General features: G+C 33.3%; 1 protein-coding gene across 3 annotated transcripts in view; it reads right to left on the bottom strand.

Annotated features, from left to right (window-relative positions):
* The window catches only part of LOC111051128 (protein spire), a 241,801-nt gene that overhangs the window by 117,739 nt on the left and 98,131 nt on the right, over positions 1-25,931 (bottom strand). For 2 of the 3 annotated variants that reach the window (XM_039424013.1, XM_039424014.1), the window contains exons 4-5: positions 20,001-20,146; positions 10,828-11,025 (exon numbers count right to left, since the gene is read on the bottom strand). In XM_039424013.1, the coding sequence (XP_039279947.1) occupies positions 10,828-11,025; positions 20,001-20,146 (344 nt within the window). Of the gene's footprint in view, positions 1-5,591; positions 5,622-10,827; positions 11,026-20,000; positions 20,147-25,931 lie in introns of all 3 variants that reach the window. The other variant, XM_039424012.1, reaches the window with a different exon arrangement.

Here is a 25,931-nt window from a genome sequence, read left to right as displayed (position 1 = left end):
ACGTATAGAAAACTTGAAATTAGGGTACCTTAATTTTTTTTGGAAAGCAATACTTTCCTTACCTATGGTAGTAGGTACCTACTCAGATTTATATTTTTATTTATATCATTCAAATACATATTTTCTTTTTCTTCTAATAATATATTACTCTAAAATTGGCTTTTAAAAACCTAGGGTACGAAACTGAATCAATAATTTTTATCAACAAAAAGCTGAATATGTATAGGCTACATAATTTATCCAATCTGAGAGAAATATCAATTGACGAATATCAATAGTTATGATATTATTCATATCAATCTTCTTGTCTTTTAGAAAAATAATAGTTTGTCATTTAATTATTATGTATGGGTTCCAGCAAGAGCACTGATCTTTTCTGTTTCAAATCTGTAATGGAATGACCAAAACAAAGGTTTGGCAGAATGAGATAATAGACCTAGATATTCTATTGATGTCTTGTTAAATTTATAACCAACAGTTCAGCGAGCAGTCAATTTGACATGCATGCAATTCTGATAGACTTTCACAAGGTCGTGTTATGTCAATTATTATTCAAGCTCATGTTTATTCATATTTGGAGCAACACTCTGATTTTACCTTATACTCCTAACTTCAACCGACTTATATTTTCTAGACAATTTATCTGAATACCTGTCAACCATATTCATAACAAAATGTTACTCCTGCTGTGAAATTCATTGCGAAAACAACGTTAAAATATACCAGAAGAGATATTCTGGATCAAGATTGAAACACCTTACGTAATCGTTCTGAATATTATTTCTTTAAATCTGGTTTGAATATTTTCTTGTCAGACAGAGACACTAACAGTATGAATACTTAATTTCAGCTATCCATTTATCCATTATGATTTTCAGATGATATAAGAAGCTTTCATAAAAAAATATGTTTTTACTTTCCTTGTGCTATTACAAAAGGTAAGGAGAGTGTTGCTTTCCAAAAAAAATTAAGGTACCCTAATTTAAAGTTTTCTATACGTTTCAAGGTCCCCTGAGTCCAAAAACATGATTTTTGGGTGTTGGTCTGTGTGTATGTGTGTATGTCTGTGAACACGATAACTCCATTCCTAATTAACCGATTGACTTGAAATTTTAAACTTAAGGTCCTTATACCATGAGTATCTGACAATAAGAAATTCAATAGAATTGAATTCAAAATGGCGGATAATTACTAAAAACCATGTTTTCACGGTTTTCTCGAAAACCGCTCCAACGATTTTCTTCAAATTTATACCATAGATAGCTATTCATGAGCCCCATCAACTGAAATGAGTCTCATTTCTGAGAGAAAATTGCAGGAGCTCCGTAATATACTGTGGAAAAATGGCGGATAATCACTAAGTAAAAAACCATGTTTTTCACGGTTTTCTCGAAAACGGCTCTTACGATTTTCTTCAAATTTATACCATGGATGGCTATTTATAAGCCCCATCAACTGACATGATTCTCATTTCTGGGAAATTGCAGGAGCTTCGTAATATTCATGAAAATAATGGCGGATAATTACTAAAAAACCATGTTTTCACGATTTTCTCAAAAATGAAATGACCGATTTTTTCCAAATTCATACCCTGAATAGTTATTTATCAGCTCTATCAACTAGCATGAGTCTCCTTTCTGGAAAACTAATGGGGGGGTCCACCCCATCCTTGAGAAGTGGACTTCGTATCCTCCTTCTCGTGCATGAGGTAGGTAGGTAGAGCAGTTCATAAAAAGAACACAATATAGTCGAGATATTTCATCTGTAGAAAAGCTGTTTACACAAATTTACACAATTTACACAAAGGAAAAAGTACTCTGAGAACAATTATATATACACATATACAGAAGTCTGATCGTAGTTTCAAATATGTTGCCGCCAATCGTCATTATGTTATTCCCCTAAATTATTCTTGTTTAAGATTGGGGCTAACAGTTCAATGAGCAAGGAAAGTTGTGTGAGTGTACCACACCAGATTTTTTCTCTAATGATGATAAAGATAAATGAATAAAGCCAATCCATCAAATAGCAGGAACCAAAATACCTAAATAACAGTATCCTACCAGTAAGTTGATAATCGAGATAAAATTTGTTAACATAATGAATTTCAAATGAACCAAAATTTATGCCATGTTATAGTTATACAATATAAAAATAAACATAAATATTCCAATTGAAACAATAGAGTAGTCTATGAATTAATAATCAAGTCTTGGTATTAAAGCCTATTGAACTCTGGTAGTATTATAAATCTGAACTAAATGAAATAATAACTCTGAACTATTGATTTTAGATTTTTTAGATTTATTGCCTTGTTCCCCATAAACTGGAAATATATGAGTTAATTTCTTAGTTCAATATTTGTTAATTAATAATCGAGAATTAATGTGTTAATTGAAAAACAATATATAGTACTCACATATATAGTACTAAAATAATACTTTCTCATTATTTTTCAACTTTCGAATTTATCTGAATAAGCCCACAGAATAACCTTTGCCTTGGCTGGAAACGCACTAGTTCTATTAGTTTCATGAAGGGAATAAATTGGGATTTCCAGAGAGCATTCCTAAAGGAAGGGTTGTAAACTAGCATGGCATATGAGAATTAAGATTTTTATTTCATTTTGTTTTCTGTAGAGCTGGATTCTTGTTTCTAAACATAAGCATCGAGGATACAGGGCGCATCACTCAAGAAGTTAATGATAGGCTGTCAAATGCAAGACCACTGACTTGTCTAGATTATGTGAGAGCAGTTTGGTTTTTCGGAATTCTTTGTCTTCCGGCGAGCTTGTGAGTCCGATCCATGCAACCATGCAGCACTTAATTTAAAAAACACACGTTCTATTCGAAAAAACAAAAGTGGAAAGTCAGGACATAATATTTGGTTCTGCCTAAACAGTATAAAAAGAAGATTCAGTGTAAATAAGTCGTTTATAAAAAGTTGATAATTCAATCATAATAATATTAACTATTAGAAATTAAAAATTCAAATATTATATCTCGCGGTCTCTATAATATTTTAAAGCGTCCTTATCCTCGCGTATATAAATGACTAACTGAAGCCACTAACACCCTCATGTCAGACTGTAATAAACAAAAAAAAAAAAAAAAAATCTTACATATATCCTCAGAATCAGAAAGTTGTATTTGAATACAACTTCAGGTTATTCGAAGTGGCAAGTCAGGACATAAGATTTGGTTCTGTCTAGAAAGTATAAAGAGAGGATTTAGTTTTTTGATTACCTGAAAAAGTCCATGAGTGACATTGAAGTTGAAGGTTGAAAAACCTCCACTGAATTTGGAAGAAATACAATCGCGAAACTATTATAAACCAACTTCAAATGAGCAAGCTGAACTTATAACTAGACTGTAATAGTCATCACAACTTATGATTGGAAAAGTTTTCTTGCAATCAAAATGATTTATGGAAGCTCCAATGTGGACACTTTATAAGGGTAATTTATAGTAGGACTTTGTATAACGATTGTAAGAACAATTTCAACCCTCAAATTAGATCAGGAAGAGATTCTCTGCTAATAAATCTGCTAATAATCATACTTGATTATATTGATTAAATTCAAGCAATGAACAATTCTGTTTGTTACAAAATAAAAAATAAAAAATATTTCGGCCAATTCTGATAATTTTCCATTGATTTAACATTTTTATTATTATTATTATTGATAGCATGGGTGGTTTTTAGTTTTCTCTAAGTTTTTGTGTGAAACAAAAAATCAATATAATAATTATTATGGTGATAAATTTTCCAGATTGGTCAATTATAATTTATAAGATATAATCATCATGGAAGAAATAATAATAATGATATGATTATGGGAGAAATCATCTTCATTACTAAACTTTGGGTCAAGTCGAAGAGGGGGCTCTTATTGCCTCAACTTCGCCCACAACACTTGTAATATTTTCAAGTGCTATAAATAAAGGCAATTATCTATCTACCCATCCATCCATACATCTATCTTTATTACTAAAGATTAGTCCATTGATCTTATCAAATTTGACTTATCATTGAGTTACTCTTCTGGAATGTTTTCGTTGAGATTTTGTGGGGAGGACAGATCTAAAAAATGATTGTTTCTATCTTGATTCATGAATGACCTGGGATTGCGTTGTAACAAAAGATGATAGATTAACTGATAACTATTATTTTCTTTCCGAAAACTTAAAATCATCACATTTTTCATTATTACTCATTTTTGGTTCTATAGGAGAGTCAATAGTTGGATCATTATTTTATAAACCCAATTAATAGTGCACCCATGTCAACCAATCCTACTAGCATTCCCTATAGTAGGCCTACTATTTACTACTTAGTAGGCCCACTGCAACCAGAATTGGAACTGTTCTCCATAAAGTTGATGTTATCCTAAAATGAGTATCTATTCCCCATTCTGGGTTTTGAAAGAAGATTCTTCACAGTGAATAATGAGTCATTACAAAAACCGTAATTCAAAACCAGTAACATAGAAAAATATAATAGCATGGTGGCATGGTAATTATTAGCCTCAATTGAGTTGTTACACTAAAAAAAAGCCGTTGAAATGAGATAATTTACTAACTTCACATCGCATCAGTTCTTGCAAAAATTACACTATTTAATGCTCGCGGAAGAAATTGAGTACAGATCATTAAATGATACAATTTGGTCATAATCATTTGTATTACAGCTCTTTCATACAGCCGCCAATAAAAATTTATGAGACTGAACCAGAGCCATTGACTATTCTCCGATAAACAACTCAATCTCCTAACAGATATACCGCCTTCAATAGTTGCTAATTAGTATGGCGCAGCTTCAATATTATGGTAACCGGATAATTGCTTTTGAAATATTGTGCATGCGAGATTTGCTCATTTGCGTATTTCTGAGACTCATAAATTATTGACCTAGTAGCCTTATTATGTAATAAGGGATGAGAAAAAAACGACATCTCACTAATCACTCATTTCAGGTTTTTCTTGTTCTACTTGAATTACAACTAGAGTCAATCTGATTTAGTACAGTACTTATAATAATTATTGATAATAATAATGAGTCCTTTATGATATTTATGAATGATAAATCACTAATAAATAGAAAATCGGTGTATGCATATCGTCACACATTGCACATGCAAAGTGGATAATAATAAATTCCTAGAGTATTAAAAAACAAAAGTTCAATAAATGCAATCTTGAAAAATTATGTTGATAATCTTTGATGAACGTTTAATGAAAGATTTTTCGATTTATAAGTAATATAGTGACAAGCCGAACTGAGAACAGAAGTTTATTCTGCTAGAGTGACTTTGAGCAAGAGCTACAAATTCAAGCATGCTCTATGCGCAACACATACTTTATTATTTTTAATTGGAAATCAACACATTTTCAAGAGTATAGAATCCATGCAGAAATACTAGAAAATATTATTATTATTATCGATATTTTTTTTACTAGAAAAAAAATGCATGAAGACAGAGATAATTTGAATTGGACTAAAAAATAACACATTGAAGAAGTTAAAATATAATATTGAAGCATGCAACATAAACAATGAAAAAAGTAGAATATAATTCTTCTCATACGTACTTGTAAAGATCTCCAAAGCCTAAGGTTTGACTACAAAGAACATCATTATGGAATATTTAGTGTTCAATAAGCAGTTTACATGAACATTATTATAATTTCAACATAGGTTTATACATTGGAATTGAAAAAAAATCAAATACAGTTTACAAGTCACTCAAAGGGAAGGTTTTGTCAATAATTTTTTTTCAATGTTTAATATTTATTGATTATCTTCTTCCACTGATTTTCTATCCTGCGGGAATAATCATTATTTAAGAATTTATCTCATGTGTATCTGTGCATGATAAAAATTGAGACAATTGGTTCCTGACAGATGAAAAATCCACTCATGATGTATAAAAGGGAAACTCCAATAATCACTATCGCTAAGGAGGTAGGACTTAAAGACGAACAAGACTTTTTGAAAAATTATCAATTTTTAATACAATTTCTCATTGTATCAGTGAATTGTCTTCAACTATCGAAAAAATGGAGTGAAGAAACACGACTATGAAAAATATGGAGTGGAGTTGGAATAAAGATATTTTTAATCGATTAAGCTTGGTACAGATCTTTTGAAGGCAAAATGAAAAACAATATCCTATTTGATCACTTTCGCCAAAAGTAGTTTTTGGAAAGATTATATTTATGGCTAAAGCCTTCTATTAGTTCTTTTATTAGATGAATCAAACTGATTAAAACAGTTCATCATATCCATAACAATAATTTGAGAATACTTGTCACAACAAAATATTTTGTTCTAGGAGTGTCTTTGAATCGTCTCCTGCTGCAGGCTTACCACATACCAGAAGCATTGGAATATGGTGAGATTCACTTTAAACTGTCAACATTGATTGAATAGGGTGCATTGTTGTTATTCGTATGGTATGATGACAGTAGAAAGAGAATCTTACTTTAGTCACCAGTTTTCATCTCGTGCGAAGGACATGAGGAGAGGAGAGAAAGAGAGATTGTAGTGTATGTTGTGAGGAGAGAGAAAATACTGGCATTTTTACTTGCACTATAAGTGCTGCCCGCAAGGGGTGCAGGAAGCGAGAGAATGTCGAAAGTTTCAAATTGCTTCAGAAACATGATCTGTCGGTAAAAAATACCAGTAGTACCTATCAAATACCAGTAAAAATTGAATCGATGCGATAACAAAAATGATCCATTCAGTGAACAATACGAGATGAGTATGAGTTGGTTTGATTCATTTGTTCTATATGGAAAATCCCAGCCTTATATTTGAGCAAAGTATTAGAAAACAAGTGAATGATTAATGTAAGACAAAATTAATTTCTAAATCTACTAATTTATGCGTGTATGCTCATTGTTATCGATATTTAAAACAAATTACTTCCAAAGCACACAGAATCATAAATATGAATTATTTAATACATTCGAACTTTTGAATTATGAAATAAGTTTGAGCAGAATAAGCCACTGCAGCCTTTATAAAAGCCACTGCGTCACAGAGCCTGTTCTTATCTGAACAAATAGCATCCATGATTGATTTTGAATTGTTAGGCTCCTTGCTTTCAAAATCGAAATATTCCAATGTTTCATGGGAATTCGATGAACTATTTGTCTGCTCATAAGATTTTAAATTCTTAAAATTCATTGTAAGAGTTCACAGTTGTAGAGAGTTGTAGCAAGTGTTCACAATTTTTATTCTCTCCAGTAGTCTCATCAACTATTTTTTTGAGTTTTAGGATCTTCACAATCGGAGCTGCATTCTGAATTTAATTTCCCTGTTTAAATAAGAGGTAATAGATATAATTTTCGTTCAATGTATTGAGGAAGACTACTTTTCGTCAGTAGATGTTGATGATTCTACTCTTACCTATTTCACGTCACCCTGTGAATATTTCCTCTAAAGCAGATGTCACTGCGCTTTCAAATGCAGGAAGCGAGAGAATGTCGAAAGTTTCAAATTGCTTCAGAAACATGATCTGTCGGTAAAAAATACCAGTAGTACCTATCAAATACCAGTAAAAATTGAATCGATGCGATAACAAAAATGATCCATTCAGTGAACAATACGAGATGAGTATGAGTTGGTTTGATTCATTTGTTCTATATGGAAAATCCCAGCCTTATATTTGAGCAAAGTATTAGAAAACAAGTGAATGATTAATGTAAGACAAAATTAATTTCTAAATCTACTAATTTATGCGTGTATGCTCATTGTTATCGATATTTAAAACAAATTACTTCCAAAGCACACAGAATCATAAATATGAATTATTTAATACATTCGAACTTTTGAATTATGAAATAAGTTTAAGCAGAATAAGCCACTGCAGCCTTTATAAAAGCCACTGCGTCACAGAGCCTGTTCTTATATGAACAAATAGCATCCATGATTGATTTTGAATTGTTAGGCTCCTTGCTTTCAAAATCGAAATATTCCAATGTTTCATGGGAATTCGATGAACTATTTGTCTGCTCATAAGATTTTAAATTCTTAAAATTCATTGTAAGAGTTCACAGTTGTAGAGAGTTGTAGCAAGTGTTCACAATTTTTATTCTCTCCAGTAGTCTCATCAACTATTTTTTTGAGTTTTAGGATCTTCACAATCGGAGCTGCATTCTGAATTTAATTTCCCTGTTTAAATAAGAGGTAATAGATATAATTTTCGTTCAATGTATTGAGGAAGACTACTTTTCGTCAGTAGATGTTCTACTCTTACCTATTTCACGTCACCCTGTGAATATTTCCTCTAAAGCAGATGTCACTGCGCTTTCAAATGCATGAAGCATTGCTTTTTCAATGACACGGATTTCAGTGAACAATTCACAATGGACTAGTGTGTCTAATCAAGAGACAGTTCTTTTCGACGATCTATTAGTAGTTGACAATTTCCACGAGAAACGGTGCTTCACTTGATGTCATGTTACTTTATTTTGTTTGAGCGTAAAACAAGAATTCAGTACATTCACAGACTGAAATGATCGTTTTTCTTATTCAAGTGGTCTACGGAACATTTTTATCAAGGATCGCTCTCTGGTACACCTTGAATTTTGGGAGTTCGACACATATTCAAATATAATTCTGAACTTCAAATAATAATTAATTATTTATTATAACAACTATCAAATTTTGCGACTAGATAATAATAATGAATAATAATAATAGCTAGTCTTTTTTTAATACATGAGAATCTCAAGCTTCAGAACAGCCTACACCATTTCAAAAATATTTTCGAGATGGAATTATTTGATATAGGTAATTAAAGTGAACAATTGATTTATTTCTAGGAGGCAAATTTATAACAGCGTGACAGGAATAAGTCTAGATAATAATAATTGACCAACAGTATTGCAGATATTGTGAGGTGCTTCTGGGAGGGTTTGGACAATGCCCCACGTTGCAGTCTCAGCTGTTGATGAATGAGTCTTATCATTCGGCAGATAACTGTACATCTGATGGTCCTTCCAAATATAATAGCAATAATACTTTTTATTTTATTAATTCTTATTTTTACAAGATTTAATAAAAAAATCATCACAATATGTTTCAGGTATTGCTATGCTTACACGTACTTCCATGTATAACAGTTATGCGTACGAAAACTGTATTCTTTCTACTCCAGAAAAAAATAATTTCCATCATTTGAAGCACTGCTTATCTCCTCGTTTCATGTTGCAATTATCTCTTTCATTAATTTATTGCAGCAATACTCATTTACTCCCTTATTTGCATCTTAACAGGGAGGTTGAAATTATGGAAGAATAAAATATTACTGAGATTTGCATATTCAATCTCGTGATGTTTCAAATGGAACTGTATTTGCTAATCTCTCCAGGTAGGGCACTTTTCGATGTTTTTCCTAGCTTCTTCAACCTGTGCCTTGTTTAACTTACATCATACATACATCGGACTTGACTGAAAGCAAGCATTTCAACAAAACAAACAATTCTGCTCGAGAGATCAACGACTTTCCAAAGTGAATCAGCAAAGAAAGTGGGTGGAGAAACTGAGAGATATGTATTCTGGCTTCGCTAAAAGCGATCGAAGCAAACAAAGGGAGCATTGCTCTGTGCTCTGGGAATAGCAAACAACGTGTTTACTAGCTTGGTGGGCCCTATACCATCTCATAGCCTCTAATGTCAGTCCAAATCATATTCAAGTGGCACTTTGTTAGCAGTTGCCTTCACTAACATCCGAAGTTTGCCTCTCAAAACATCCGAATGGATATCCTCACATTTCCAACTTTGGGAAGCAATCGAGTTGAGTGGATCGGCTCAGAGAGTGTGAATCATCCTTCATCGATTAGTATTAAACCTTGAACGCCCGGTGTTCATAACACGTGAACGAAAACTCAGCTGTAATGTGAAGTGTTCACAACAAATTACTGGAATAGGAGTTACAAACAAGCGATATCCCACAATCTGGATAATTTATGGGAAATCCCTAACAAGAATGTTAATTTTAAATGGAAGAAGGATAGGACCCTCGGACTTCTCTATCCCCCAGTTATCCAGTATTATAGTTGGGGATGGATCACTAATATTATATCCTCAGTTCAATAAAAGGATATATGATGCTCAGTATTGAATAATCATATAACATGATCATCGAAGCAATCATAATCCACGCTTATTTTCAAATGTATTGAAAATACGACAAGGATGTGTTACAACTAGAAAATTAATTTTCAAAAAATATGGGGAAGCCTTTATCTGATTCATTATAAAACTACTACCAAATCTGAATAAATATATTATAAACATGATATTAAAACATCATACATTTATATTAATATTAAATAACTAACAATAAAAGTTGTTATAAAGATATGACCAGGACCAGGTGAACAATACCCAGTGTTCAATGCAAACAATCGATCTGATTGATGCTATAAGAGCACCAATATAGAAAATGTGGTATCTTACTCCCCGCTTTTTTTTAATTACTTATCTAATATGGTTGTTTTCTATGAGAATAATAATAATTTTCTATCAGCATTATATGTAATATAATTGTAATAATTCATTATATAATATAGGAGTATTTTGAAAATCCTGACTGCATGTGTGTGAATAAATTGACTGATTGATTGATTTATTGTACCGGTTCCGATCGATTGTAATAATTGAGTAGAATGGTCAATTGACAGTCAAAAACTCAGAACATTAACATAGAACTAACTAGTAATATCTCAAAGTGTCATGAAATTCCATTTAGTATATTGTAAAACGTTTCTTTATAAACATCACTAGGAGCCCTTTAGATGAATTGGAGTCAACTCACCCAATCAGAGAAGTTGAGATTGTCGAGATCGGCGGAGACACAGGAGTCTGCCTTGTCGCGCAGATCTTTTGTGCCCTGTGACACCTTCTCGAGAAAGGTGGACAGCTCGAGGGCTTCTGCGACCAGCGCCCGGCACACCGCCCGGTAGTGGTTGTCCGCCTGCCCAGGTCCCGATTCGCCTACGTGTGCGCTACAAATCTAAACATAAACAATCAGTTAGAAAATTATTATATTCAAATAGTCAGATTTAAAATAAGAATCGTTGATAGAAAGAACAAAAGGCTATATAAGATGAATATAATATAAGATTCATCTCACTTCTTTAGACTTCTATCAAAAAACAAAGAGTGAACTAACTTACTCAAATAATTTTGAATTATTACTAACCTCCACTTGAATCAGTTTTAAATAGTTCATTAGTTTTTGATTTTTAAAGACTGATGCTTCACTTCACTACTTTTATCAAAAAAATATAGAATAATATGAGATGCACATGAGTAGTGTATGATTATGGAAGCTGAAATTCTACTGTTGATAAAATATATTATAAAATTATACGAAAAGACAACGTGTCTGGAAAATAGTTCAAATTATTCTAGGAGCTCATGAAGGGTACAATTCGTATGATTTAATTTTTTTCTCAAGTTTTGCAACTTCGAGTCACTTCTCGCATCCCCTCCGCGAACGCTCCTTTTCCTCAGTCATCCTCTCGCAAACCTCTGCATTCTATCTCTTTTCGAAAATTGACCATCCATATTTTCCTTGACCTACCCCGCTCTTCATGCTGGTTTGGTGTGCATTCAAAGACTCTCAAAGTTATTCTCTCCGTATTCATTCGGCGTAGGTGGCCATACCACTTTACCTGGTTACCTAGTTTTTACCAATGCTACTTAGTATATATTTTTTTCATTCATCCACTCTCTTATTACTTCATCCCGTACCTTATCAAATGGTGATAGACCATCTTCTCCAATCATTTCAGCGGCAAGCAATTTTGCAGAATGATTTAATTAATATGATTATTTGTTCAAGACACATTTCTAGTATGCTGAAATTAAAAATTTATTTGTTGCTTAGGGGTGCAAATCCCCTCTAAATTTTCTGATAAATATGAACATTTTTTAGTTTTGTTTCACGTATTCGTAGAATGAATTTGGTTCTGCTTCTAAAACATTCTATGGGAATCCAAATACTCTAACCTTAATTCTTCAATCCTGAGTTAAATATGACAGAGGAGATAATTATTTATAATGTATTTTTCTAACAGTATTTTAGTTATTAGGATCATAAGTCGAATGGGAAAAGCAACTTGCATTTCCAAGAGGATTCACTCCACCTAGAAGTGACAGAAGTAAATCCTTTCTACCGCTTGAATTTTCTGCCAGAACACAGATATGAAACGAAACTTCCAGATGCTCCATCGTGGAATGAATGGTCGATTTTGAGGATAATGAACATCGTGTCAAAGTCAAGCAAACAGAGGCAATTGCAGGTTGCGGCCAAATTACGCCAAACTATGATTACTTTTACGCGGTGCGGTTTCATTGAGTGGCAAGTGGCTCATCATGGCGCTAATCTTCGTCGATCAGGTCAATACACTTTGACGTTGTCAACACTGCATGCGAGATTACGGATAAATGCTGAATCTTAAGAATAAGTTTGCTCTGCTCAGGGTTTATCATCATCCTCAGTAAAATCATAAAAATTATAGTTCTTTTGAGAATGAGTAATATCATAGCCACCTCTAATACAAGGCCGCGGCCTACGATGTTGCAACGTCGCAGTGTAGGCCTACAATCTAATACATGATTGATGAAAAAGATCAGCTGGTATTTTTTTAAATCTTTTCCACCAATCATTTATTAGATGCTAGGCCTACACTGCGACGTTGCAATATCGTAGGCCGCGGCCTTGTATTAGAGGTGGCTATGGTAATATCTATCACGGTATATAGAAGAAGACGGTAGGTGTCACGCGCATGTTTGTGCTAAATTTCCGGTGTAGCTAACGTCATTTTATATCAAATCATCTGTTTTTAACAAATAAGTTTCATAAATTGCCAATAGGTGTTAAAAGCTTCGGTTGGTGGCGATGACGTAATCTAGCTGGCTGGCCACTGCGCACACATTTCATGACCCCTACCGTTTTCATCTAAATACCGTGATATCTATTATCTCAGCATTATGAGATTTTCCCAGAGGATGAATAGGGATAATATAGGAGTATTAGTACAAACCCACTTGCTGCGGAAATTAACTATCAGTTGCTACAGAGATATCAATTACAGTCAACTCTGGTAATATTCAGATAATACTCGTATTTTTGAGCTCTTCTCTCCCAAAAATATAAAATTATGTGAAAATCAATCAGAATAGGAAACGATATCCTGTGACGATAAGTTATATATTGATTCATTCATTACATGCAGTTTTTTTATTTTGTATTGTGGCGTTTTTTTCGATAACATTGTTACGGCAATTGTCTAAGCGTCTGAGAAATAAATACTGTGTAATAACGCACAGTAGTGTAAAACCAGTTTCCTACCCAAAATCCTCATTTGAATGCTCTGCACAAGCAATAATGTACAGTTACATTTTTGAGTCTGACTAGAAAAAGTATTTTCTTCAAACAAACAACATCAAACAGAGATCTGCGAATATTACCTACAATCAACAAAACTGTTGATTCGGTGTAGTGTTGATTTAGTGAGAAAGTACGCTAGGTCAAGATATCACAGCTGGCAAACAGAGAAACAGACGAGACACGGTTGATGAATAATGAGCTTTTTTCGTCGGCACCACTTGTCATAATCATCATAAGCGAAGTACGCAAAGGTGATATATCTGGCATGGCACGGGGGTCACATTGCATCTCCATGGAAGCCAGCATGAAATTCACTAAAAACTGTCACTATTTCTTATAAATGATATCAAACCTTCCCATTCAACTATTGCTGAAAGTTTGAAGTGAGAAGTAAGCGCAGGAGGACATCATAATGACTTGTCGCACATCCTGGATCTGGCAAAGAATGCGGGAAATCCGGTCGTCAGGACGCCGCATCCTCACTTTGCGTCGTTTCACGAATCTCTGATTACAGTGAGAAGGATTCATGGATTGATCAGTTCATTGTGTCAGATCAGGGATCAACTTCCGTCGACTCAATTGTTAGACAGAATTATCATTATTATGATGTGACTGGAGAGGGAGAGACAAATGTTTGGTTAAATGGTATCATGAGCTACTTGTAGTTGCTAAAACTCTCATTCAATCACTATTGCTATTGATTGAAATTCAGTATCAGTATCAACAACTGTTTGACTGACATAATTAACAAGTCGGTTACTCAGCCTATTCATTTTAAATATATTATACAATATAAATAGAATCAGATCGAAATACAGAGTGTCCCATGGTAGGTGCAACAGCCGAGGACCATAGATCATGTATGAAATTTGCAACAAGCTCGAAGAAAATTTTCTTATATCGACCAAAGGTTTTGAAATAAATAGATTTTTCGATATATTTGGATTGTCAAGCAAAATCCAATTCAAGTATATGATTGAGAAGAACAAGAAACTTTCAATAAGATTCATATCATTTGTTCCTTTGTTTGAACTTTTTCTGAGCGTTCAAACTTTGAACTCGAACTCTAGCTTAGCTTCGAACTCGACGAATTTACTTTTTCAACTTTAAACGCTCATAAAAAGTTCAAAAACGTCAATCGAAGGAAAAATTCTATGGATCTTATTGTAAATGTCTTCTTCTTTACAACCGAATCGTTATAATAAGATTTTGACTCGATAGATCTCTAGGTATTGAAGCATTTCAAAATATCAAAAAATCTATATATTATCTCGAAAACTATGGTTGATATGGGAAAATTTTACTGAACATTTTTCGTTGCAAATTTCATGCAGAATCCATGTTACAACTTTTGTGAGACACTCTGTGTAGCATGTTTATCCGAATAAAACTACATATTTTATTCAAATTCCACTAATAGAGAGATATAGGAGAGATTAGTTGTCTACTTTCTTCATCCAAGCTACCTACGGAATAACACTGCTGAAGATTATAAAGTTCTTTATTATTATTCACATGTTATCTCTGTTATTCAAAATTTTTATGTTACACGATTTCTAGTTGTCCAATAAAATTAATCAGGAAGGCAAATAAAAATATATTATTTTCGGTTGGACACTCTACTAGTGCACAATAAACCATACAACTTCTCTCACGCCATTAATGGAATTCAGACTTTTTATTACAGCACATTAACATGAGGAGACCACTATATTTTCCAAATTCGAACTAATAATCCCCGGCTCTGTGGGAGTGAAGCAAAGGTCATCACTAGCTTATTTAGAGAGATTCACTTCAAGCTGTCAGCATGCCTTAGGAATTACAAATTCATGATTTCCTTTCAACCAATGCTGACAGTATGAAGGTTAACACCGATGGTGTTATTTATAAGTAATGCTGTAGATTCAAAGTGAATATCACTGAAGCGTGAGAGTAGGCCTAACAAATTGCATGGAGCATGGATGCTTACATCGAATGTGTCAATTTGCAGAGATGTACCAGCTACCGGTATTCGCTATAAATAACGATTATGGCAGGTTGCGGAGAAAGTAAGTAGTGTGGCCGCGGAAATGTTTATGCAAAACGTATGTTAATGAAATATGAATTGGTTGCAGCACGTCAATACGATACCATTACACAAAATGTCGCCTTTACATAGCCTGAGCTGAACGTACATAGCCTGGAAAGGCCACATTCCTGAATGGCAAATATCGCGAAGAAGTGGCCGATCATGCTAGTTATCCCCCAATAGCAGTGTTAATCTCGGTGAAATTATTAGAAAACACAGTTATAATTAATAGAATTATTATTGGAAAGTTTCGCACAAAACATGCAGTAAGATGTTGTGTGGGCGCGCACGCACGCACCTGTAAGATTCACTTTTGTCAGTATTGTTCCAATGGGAAGCTCTGGTGTAATCTCTAGAGAATGCTAGCGGTTTGGATTGAATCTCACTACAACGACTTGATAACTTTCTTCCGAAGCACATTGGACCGACCGACCGACCGACCGACCGACCGACTATGCCTAACAATGCCTCGACGCCCACTCTATTCACAAGTAATTCTTGGACATGAGCTAATAGAGATATTACGAGATTATCAAGATTTTCTAATTTCTCTATCAGCGTGATGGAGATGAGAGATATCGTTGGCTACGGTATTCATCGAAATCTTTTTTAGGCGGTACAGGAAGCTACGTCAGTTGTAGTGATGTAGTGATGTATGATGTTTTAATTTCAGTTTTTACCTGAATTGTATTTGCATATGAATAAATGAAGTAATAAATGAATGATATACGACGATACTTTACATACAAATATATTGTAAATTGAAGAGTATTGATTCTATATAGCAATTTATAATTGAGACAGTTTTCATCATAATTTAATCCATGTGAAATGAATTGAGAGTTGATAATACTAGTGGTGGGTTATAATTTTACATTGAAATTATCGTAATTTATAATACGTAATAAAATTCATTTTGATAGTGTGAGAAATCAATTCAGAGACTATATAGACCTATGTAGCCTATACATTGTTAATTTGACTAATATCTTTCTTTGCTTCCATATTGGCAATTTACTAATTTACAATTGGTAAATTTACAATTTTTCCCTATTGAATAGGTTTTCGATCAACATGTTTCAGTAGGCCATCGGTTATATATGATATTCATGCCTTCATTTAATTTTTAAGGCAGCATATAGGCTGTACTGGAAAACAAAAATAATACTTATTCATTTAAGTTTTTACCGGAAAATTGAATGACGTTCAACAGTGCAGTTGTTATTCAACCCAGGAACCTAGCATAATTTTATACAGCAAATTAATACATTGAATCAAGATTTAAATGAAGGCTTATATGAAAAACATACAGAGTTGGTAAAAATCATGGAAACCGCTTATTATTTCTTCCACTAGAATATTCTGACAGTAGGTTCCATGAATCCTATTTGAATTGAAAAAAATACTTTCCTGTTGCTTGTGATGTACCAATGATCGTACAGCCCTCAAAATACTAAATAAATTTGTTCATAGGCTAGTACAAGAACGGAATAGCTCCTATCACCGTAGAAACATATAATCTTATCTGAGGTCGATAGACGATCGCTATCTAACTTACCAGGCAAGAAATAAATAAATCTGTAATTGTATGCCTTCCAAAAAATTAGTCAATGGAAAAAACCATATTTGTTTATATGCCGATGGATTAGAACAGTAAAGTTATATTTGAAGGTTAGTTTCGAAATGAAAACATAACCCCGAAACAAACCAAGGCTAGCTCATTAACAAGTAGCAAATTGAGAAGGCAGTTCAACTAAACATCGATCAAATAAATAATATATTATTAAATTTTTTCATTTTTATGCTTCCGTTTCTAGGCCAAATAAGCCCGAATATTTATTTATTTTAAACTACAAAGAAAATATACTTGTTAAAAAATATATGAACGAATCAGCTTAGCCATATATAACGTTCGAAGGTCGATATTCTAGTGTATAAAAAACAATATAAACAAAACAAATAGGAAGAAATATTTATTTATTATGTTATTCGTTATTGTTATAAACATATATATTCTTATGTCTACTTTATGTTGGAAAAGCATGTCTATGTTCTATAATCCTTAGCTGTTCATTGAAACCAATTTAAAAGTATATCATCATAGACGAATTCTATTATTTATGTATTATTATAATTATAAAAAACTATCTGATAATTTGGAACAACTTCAAACCAGGAATTTCACCATATTTAAAGCTTCAAAGTTGGACACAGTGACACCACCCATTCGGCGTATTGGTTACGTCACAGGATCGGACCAATCCCGAATTAATATGTAAATTTGGCAAGATAAAATTTGGAGAAGAAATTGAAGTGAAAATTGGAGGAGGAAGACTCGAGGCCATTTTGCAAGGATCATCGGTAGGATGCAGACCTAGTCCACGTACCTAATTGTTTAAAAGCTTTAATTTCTGTTTCATGTAACTTAATCTTCGTTTTTCTGTTTTTTAAAAAGTTGTTCCAAAGTTCCTATAATAATTGTGATATCAAGATTTTAAATTTCATTCAAATAAACCCTGAAATTATATCAGTGAAGTCTGTTCAACATTTTTCGCCACGTGGAAGGACCCAGCCGGAATGATATATTCTACGGCCGAATATATTTCGAAAAACCAAAAAACGGAAACAAAAGTCTACGTAAGTTGTTCGAATATAAAAGGGGATCCCCATAAATCTGCGAAAATTGTACAGCGCATAAATTCGTTCAGTTAGAAAAGTCATGACTATAGTTTTAAGGGTACAAAAACTTATCATAATTAATTTTTATAATATTAAATACATTTAACTATCCACGCTGTACTTAGCTAAAAGGTCTATTTTCCTTAGGCGAAACCACACCCTGAGAATAATTTCAATTGTTAATTTATTCTATTTTCTGAATCACTATTTCATATTAACTTGTTTTTTCTTGTTGAGCTAATTCAGTTTATGACCCTTTCCAAGGGCTATTATCCATTTCATTTTGTTTAATTGAAGAATACCGAACTTTCTATATAATATTTATAAATTAAAGATTCAAATCTACTATCAACCAATATTTATTTTGTATCTATCGAAAATTATTATTCACATAATTTGTTCATTAATTTATTCCATATTTGCTGTAACAGTTTATCTATCAGAATATATCCATATTACCGTTTTGTTAAACTGGATTTACTTCATTTTACCTCCAAATTCGTTCTTTCTCGACTGACACACATTGATCATTCAGGACACGTCCTGTTTTGCAATAGTCAGACAGTAGCGAGTATAGTATCTATCATTAGACTATTATCTATTCTGGTGGTAAGTGGTGGTCGTTTTTCTTATCAAATAATAAATTCTGTCATTGGGAGTATCCCACAGAATCAAATAGTAAATCGACTCCCACCGGCCTGCTACACCGAGGTGAAGTGAATCCCGCATCATCAGCCGATCAACGTTGAAAAGAGAGGTAATAGATCGTATAGACAACGTTAGAATTAAACTCGGTACTCGAAATATTTACTATTTTGGTCCAGCACTTCGCTACATAACCTATAGTATTTATCAGAGACCTGGTTCGCATGGATTTGCCATTCTACCTGTTGTTTCATACGGTCTAATATCTTTCCAAATTACGGCACAAGTATTGGATTCTGGATATATTGGTCATCACTTGGAGAAAAGGTTCACTCCAAAGTGTCACTCAATCTCTGTTTGATCATAGTGACAACAGGATTTATTTTCAGCAGATTCAAGTTGCACTGTATTTTACTATTAAAGTGAATTTAATTCCACCTCACTATATTATAGCCACCTACCATATTAAGTTAGAGTCTCAGATCCCTTACTTCGGCTACCTTTGTAGACCGTCAAACCCTCTGCTGTGCAAATTAACTTTTTCAATCTGTCCCATCCATATATTAGTCATTCTGCTTCAATACATCGACTTAAGTGATATCGACAATTCGATTAAACAAACATCAACCGATCTAACCTACAAATATCTATCATTGAATCATAACCTCAAATATTACAACCGTTTAATTATCTTATTTAATCAGACTATTCTAATCGTAAATCACTTATTCATTTTGCGTCCTCTTCTTTCTACGGAACAAAACAGTGGGGCATTAAACGTTGAGGAATATTGCCCATGGTTTATGATTATAGTTTTGATTTAATTGGTAAGAGTTTATAATTATCAATTTTAGTGCATGTTCATGCCCCTCCCAGGAGCAGAACTTGACATGCTTTAAAATGTTAGTCCGCCATCTTGGATCCGCCATTTTTAATCCAATTCAATTCATTTAAATAAGAAGGTGGTTATATGATACAGTCATGATTTCAATACAGAATTTCTAAAGAAAATGAATGTGGAAAACTGCACATCGATATCTAAAACAGTTTTAAAGGTATTCACATTCAATGATGCTAATCAAAATTATACAAAAGTTAAATTCATAATCAACTCATAGATTACTATTAGTAGTGAAACTGATTTGACAGGAAACCAATAAAATTTTGTGTCGTTAATAAACTTTTAAAGTGAACTCACCTTTAAAACGTCATCAAGCGAGAAATGGTGAAGTGAGGAGGGGGAAGAGTGGTGGTCGTAGTCACCTTCCCCCTCACAGGCATCCCTCTCAATGCCCTCGTCGTCAGTCTCTGTTGTGCTGCCTCCTCCCACCCTGTCCACACCACCTGCAACACCATTCAAATTAATTCTATCGACGGACTCAAACAATATAAGAATTATTTCTTGGCATAGATTTTACACGATAGCCCGTTCTGGGACCCGAGAGATGAAGTAAACACATAGACTGAGTTATAGATGGTATCGACTATTATCATTCAGTTTACAAAAAGTATAACATTCCTATAGCTCTTATTAAAGGATAGTCTCTCACAAGAAGTTGATTTATTATACAGTTGGAAATTAAAACGTTGAAAACGTACCCTTCAATTTAGCATTTATTTCTACATTCTATAATTTCTATAGTTTAATGATTCGGTTGAGTTTCATTAGAGCTGCAGTTGTATCATTTCACTATTTCAAATAATCAGTGAAGTAGTGAGCATAATGAACACAACCTCAACCTCCTTGACTTATGACCATTTTAATCCAGATTCAATTATGCAGTTCATTATGTGCCTGTTGCGCCATCTTATGATAATTGCATCAATTAATTAACTGTGCTATCAACTGACAATGATTAGCCAACAAGTTTTTCATCATTTTCATATGATTAATTGATATTAAATAAGTGTGAGAATGAAAATGATAAATAGTTTTCCAACTAAAACACACAATTCCTCAAAAAATAAATTATGCTGAAACCTAATTATGCTGAAAGCCTCTGGATGGCATCGGAAAAGTGTTCTTTGTTTACAAATTGTTGCCAAAGGAAGATGCAAAAGAGCGCAAACAGTAGTTGCATAATGCATAATGCTTCCAAGCGAAGATCCAGCATCTATAATGATGTTTATCAGGGGGAAAGTTTCGACCTCTTAGCGTGAAGATCTGTCTCCACTGTGAAACAATTCGAAAGAGGTCGACTGATGCCATGTTACGCGTCGATTCAGGCTTTCAACTAATTGTCAATTTCAACGCTCCAGTGATCTGTCATCAGTCAGAGAAAAGAAGAGATGTAAGTTTGTGGAAGAAAACTAGACGACAAAAGAAGGACAAATATTTGTTTCACTTTAAAGATCATACTTTTAGAATTTGAGGTATTTTTCTGTTCCCCCCAATAAATTAGTCCTATTTTCTAATCCTCAAAACTAGTATCATGGTCTCTCTAATTCTCCCTTTGTCAAGAACATCAGAGTCATCATAAAAAGTTATTAAGGCAAAAATGATAAACCATGACTTTCGAGTCGAGCTATCTTGTAGCCGATAATAGAAGCCAATTCTCTAAACATTGAGAATAGCAAGCTATTGCAGAGAACGAGAAATTATTAGGGCCAAGAGATGTAGTTTAGTGTGAAGGCTCTTTCTCACGAAAGAATCAGTATTATAAAAATGGAAAATGATCTGTTGGGTGATTCAATGAGAATATTATGTCAAGTTGTTAAGAATCCTGGAATCGATATTAGTGAAGAACCAAAATGTCAGTTATACACTGAACAATTATACACTGATTAGATGAACAAGAGTATATTGGTCATTGGACCAACGTTCTCCTGCAATATTGGAATTTCGAACAATTGCTATGTTGAGAAGACAACTAGATATACTAAAGACCATCAATTGAATAGATTGAGAAGATTACAAATTGAAGCTCCTGTTCGAAATTCAACTCAAACTTGAGGTTTCAAATAAATAATAAAATACAATGAAAATGTATTGGTATTGATGGGAGGACCACATTGATAGTTTTTTACATCCTTAGCTGCTTATGGTCTTTTCGTCTCTGATGACATTCGGAACAGCACTTGAATGCAGAAATTAATGAAGTCGTTTTTCAAAATGACATAACACCTTACGTAACTTTCTGGCATGAAATCAGAATTAATGATCGGAAAATCACTAGAGTCTTGTTTTGATAACAACTTGGATGTTTCTTAGAATGAGAATAAGTTACCTATGGAATAGCTAATTGATTAGAAATTCAATATTATTTGGTAGCCTATCACAAACATTGGAATGAAAAATAATTTCATATTATCTAAAAGATAGTACCATTCACAGTATGTTTAGCTTTTGCTGTGTCAAATAACAAATTCGAAAAACATGAACGGAACATCATAAAGGAACTTTTCGAAAATCATTAAAAGTATGGAATCGGTAATTTCAAAGTAATCGGAGTTCAGTCTATCAATTATTGTTTTGCATACTACGGATGGTGATTAGTAGAAACCCCATTGAACCAAAAACTAACAATATTTTTGTAATAAATTGACTTCCTATGGACTGTATGTTTTCATAGATGGTACTCGATATTGTAGCCTATTATATGAGAATATTCAAGTTTTAAAGATCCAGATGAATAAAATATAAGGGATTATTCAATGTACCCTGCCAATCATTACTCGTCACACATCAATTGATTGAACTTTACAATAATTATTGAAACGTGACAAAAGGCTTTAGCCCTAAACCATCTTAATTTCAGATATTCAGTCAATTGAATTTATTTCCAGAAAGAATGGTCACGTACAAAGACTATTTCACATCAACGATATTCACTTCCAAAGAGACAAACTAGAACTGTACTATTAGTCCAGTCAATATAGACAAAAAAGGGGTAGTTCTGATTTTCAAATATATTATTTGGGTACAGAAGATAAGTCCAGAACCAATTTCTTCATGCAAAATTTCCTTGTGCTAGATACAGAGTGGCCCACAAACCTCGTATTTTCGGCTAATTTTCGAGTTTTCAGCTATTTCTGCCAAATCTCGTAATCGGACAGAAAAATTTGCTCTTGCCTTTTCTAACTCATAAAATTCTGAATAAAATGAGATCATTCGGAACTCTCTATCTCCAATGAGTACTGAGTTATGATTCTTCAAAAATCAGTGAAATTTGAAGGAGAAATCAATTTTGATGAATTTTAGTTTTTGACCAACAATATCTTCCGATTAACATTTAGATGTATAATTCAAAATCCCTCTGGGCGTATTTTTGTGCTCTACAATCTGAGATCAGGGAGAGTGCTCTATCTCAAATAGATTTCTAAGTGCACCTGACAACAATGCTCCTTGTATTGTGAAAACACCTAATTTTCAGCTTTAACCATCATCACCAACTACATAGTCTTCACATTGATATTTCGCACAATGACATAAGTTCATGAGATCATGTTCTATGAGAATCACCCGCCAGATGCACTTCATTTCAGTATTTCCTAGTGGAGAGGCGCGCTTAAGGACACCTCAAGGAAACAAAATTTCAAACACTCATAACTTTTGACACAATGCTCAGATTTCATCGCACTACACTTCATTCTTTTCGGCTTGTCAAGGCTGTCCAAAATCATGCATCATGAGTCAAATTCGGTCGAAAAATGAAAAATTTATTGTTGAGTGTACGTAAGCCCATATTCCAATACACAAAAATGGCCGAAATAGCTGAAAATTGGAGACTGGATTGCAATAAACTGCACTGTAGTGTGAAGCTTCAATCATGTTATATTTTCAACTCCTCTTCATGATACCGCCATAAATTCTACTATACAATAAAAAGCACACAAAAAATCTATCAGTTACATAGGAACTAGACTTATCTGAACTATTAGTAGAGTAAGTTTCAATCACAATAAAATGATAAAGTTCATCAATAATCATCACAATTTTTTGTAACAGTGAGAATCATGCAAGTGAAAGACTCATGAATAGACTGCTAGTCCATGATATTTCAATGTATTTTAAGTGGATATAAAACAATTCCTAGATACGAAATCAGGAAGATTTTGCTGTCATTCCAAGCCACAGAGTGGACTCCACTATCAAAATAACTTTCTTTCTTTCCAAACTCTGAACGATCAAGTTAAAAAACATTAATACAACTTTCTCACCATCACAAGTTGACCCTACAAATTCAATAAAGTACTGTATTAAATCAAACCGTTCGTAACCTTTAATTAAATGGTTCAATCTTAATTCACCCACTCTCTCCAACCTAAAGCGCCATCCTGACATTTCTCTTACACTCTTACACTTAATTATTAGCATTGTACCTCATTGACTTTTATGTTGGATAATAAGACAGGCCTCTTAATAATCATCGAAATGTCATCGTATATAGAAAGTCATGCTCACTGGGCGATTAACTTGAATATTGTTTTATGTGGATGTCTTGTAACTCCAAATTCCTGCGGGCTCATCGCGCTCACATTGCCATTACCTATTTCTCTCTCACTCTCACTCTCACTTTTCCTCATCTCTCTCACTTTCGTTCCGAACTGATCCGCCCCGATTATTTATGATAACATCTCCTTGCTGAAGAGACAAGTACGAACAATAAGCTACAATTTCGATCTCTTCATTTCTCAGAGCTCTCTTCCATCACAAGCCGCAATAATCACCATATTAAATGTCTGAACAAACGAGCTTATTAACATTCAATTCAGTTGCATACAATAATTCTATTACAGCTATTCGTTTTCCTTCTTGAACAGGAGCCAGATGACTGAATGATCGATGGGAGAAAGCTCTCTTTCAAATTACATGTGGATTGACTGTCTTATTGTCTGATTGACTGATTGACCTGGAAGATTGACTATCAATTAGTGTGATAGAACTAAAATCTCCATCACAGAAAGAAAACGGCCAAACAACGTCTATATACGTACACATATTAAATGTATAAGCTACCAAGTACGCATTTAATTGCATACATCAATGTTAATATCTCGAAATTCTTTAGTATTTATTCTTTATCCATTCATACAATAAGTACATAATCGAAATGATAGGAAGAGGAAAAATAAGGTGACCTTGTGCTATTCTCCCAAATTTATATAAGGTTACATTACACATAGTCCGAATTAGGTTAAGTATTGTAGTTCTTCACTTCACAAAATTTTCAGTCTTTAAAATATTTCCACAAAGTAGATTTTCAAATTTAGATGCTTCAAAACCAAACATAGAAGATATATTTCACATTATTAAAACTAAAATAGAAAATATTCACATATTAAAAAATAATTTAAATTCATTCAATGAACTGCATTAGTATGTGCAAGAGGCCAATGTAAGATTCAATGCTCTCTCTTGAATAAATGTCAAATTGGAGGACTTATTAGCATAAGGCTCTCATGATTAGTAACGATCACTGTGTGTTGTTTACATGATAGTACACATTATTTTCATTTTCTACATATTCTGAGAAATGAAATTATTCCAAAAATACATCAAGTACTTGTAATTCACCCACAGGTTCAACTGCATTTGGAATGAGTGATACCCATAAAAAACTAATTATAATCACTTTTGAATAATAATTATTTTGTAGGCTCACAGTATGATTTATGATAATTCACTGGATTATCGAAATCACTGGATTGTTAGTTAATTGGTTTATTATTTCATAATAACCACTCACTGAATAAATAGATTAATATAAAAAAGGTTGAAAAATAGGTTCAATTCACAGCTTAATAATAGTCAAGGCTGACAAAGTAATTGAATAAATCATATAATCCACTCATGAGTCTAGGAATTGTGTTGAACGATTGTGGACGAGTTTTTCATAGTAATAATTAAGAGTGTTGTGTGTGGGGTCCAACTCTGAATCGAGGCCAAAGATAAAGATTAAAACAAGTCAGGAAGGAAGTAATTCAGTTAAAATATTCATTGAACCTTTTAGAATGGATAACGATCTTATAAAAAAGCAGTTTCAAAGTCAATTTTGTGGCGTTGATAGGAAACAAGGTGTTGATGTACAAGGCAGGTCTTAGTCAATCAATCAAGTTTTACGAGGTAGCTGAGATAACAGTCGTTAGTGAAAAGCATAGAGATTCTATGGTAAATATACATCTAGTT

This window comes from Nilaparvata lugens, chromosome 3, assembly GCF_014356525.2.
Source record: "Nilaparvata lugens isolate BPH chromosome 3, ASM1435652v1, whole genome shotgun sequence".
Classification (NCBI taxonomy): Eukaryota; Metazoa; Arthropoda; class Insecta; order Hemiptera; family Delphacidae; genus Nilaparvata; species Nilaparvata lugens.
Note: the sequence above shows the minus strand (reverse complement) of the source record. Positions and strands in the feature narration are given on the sequence as shown.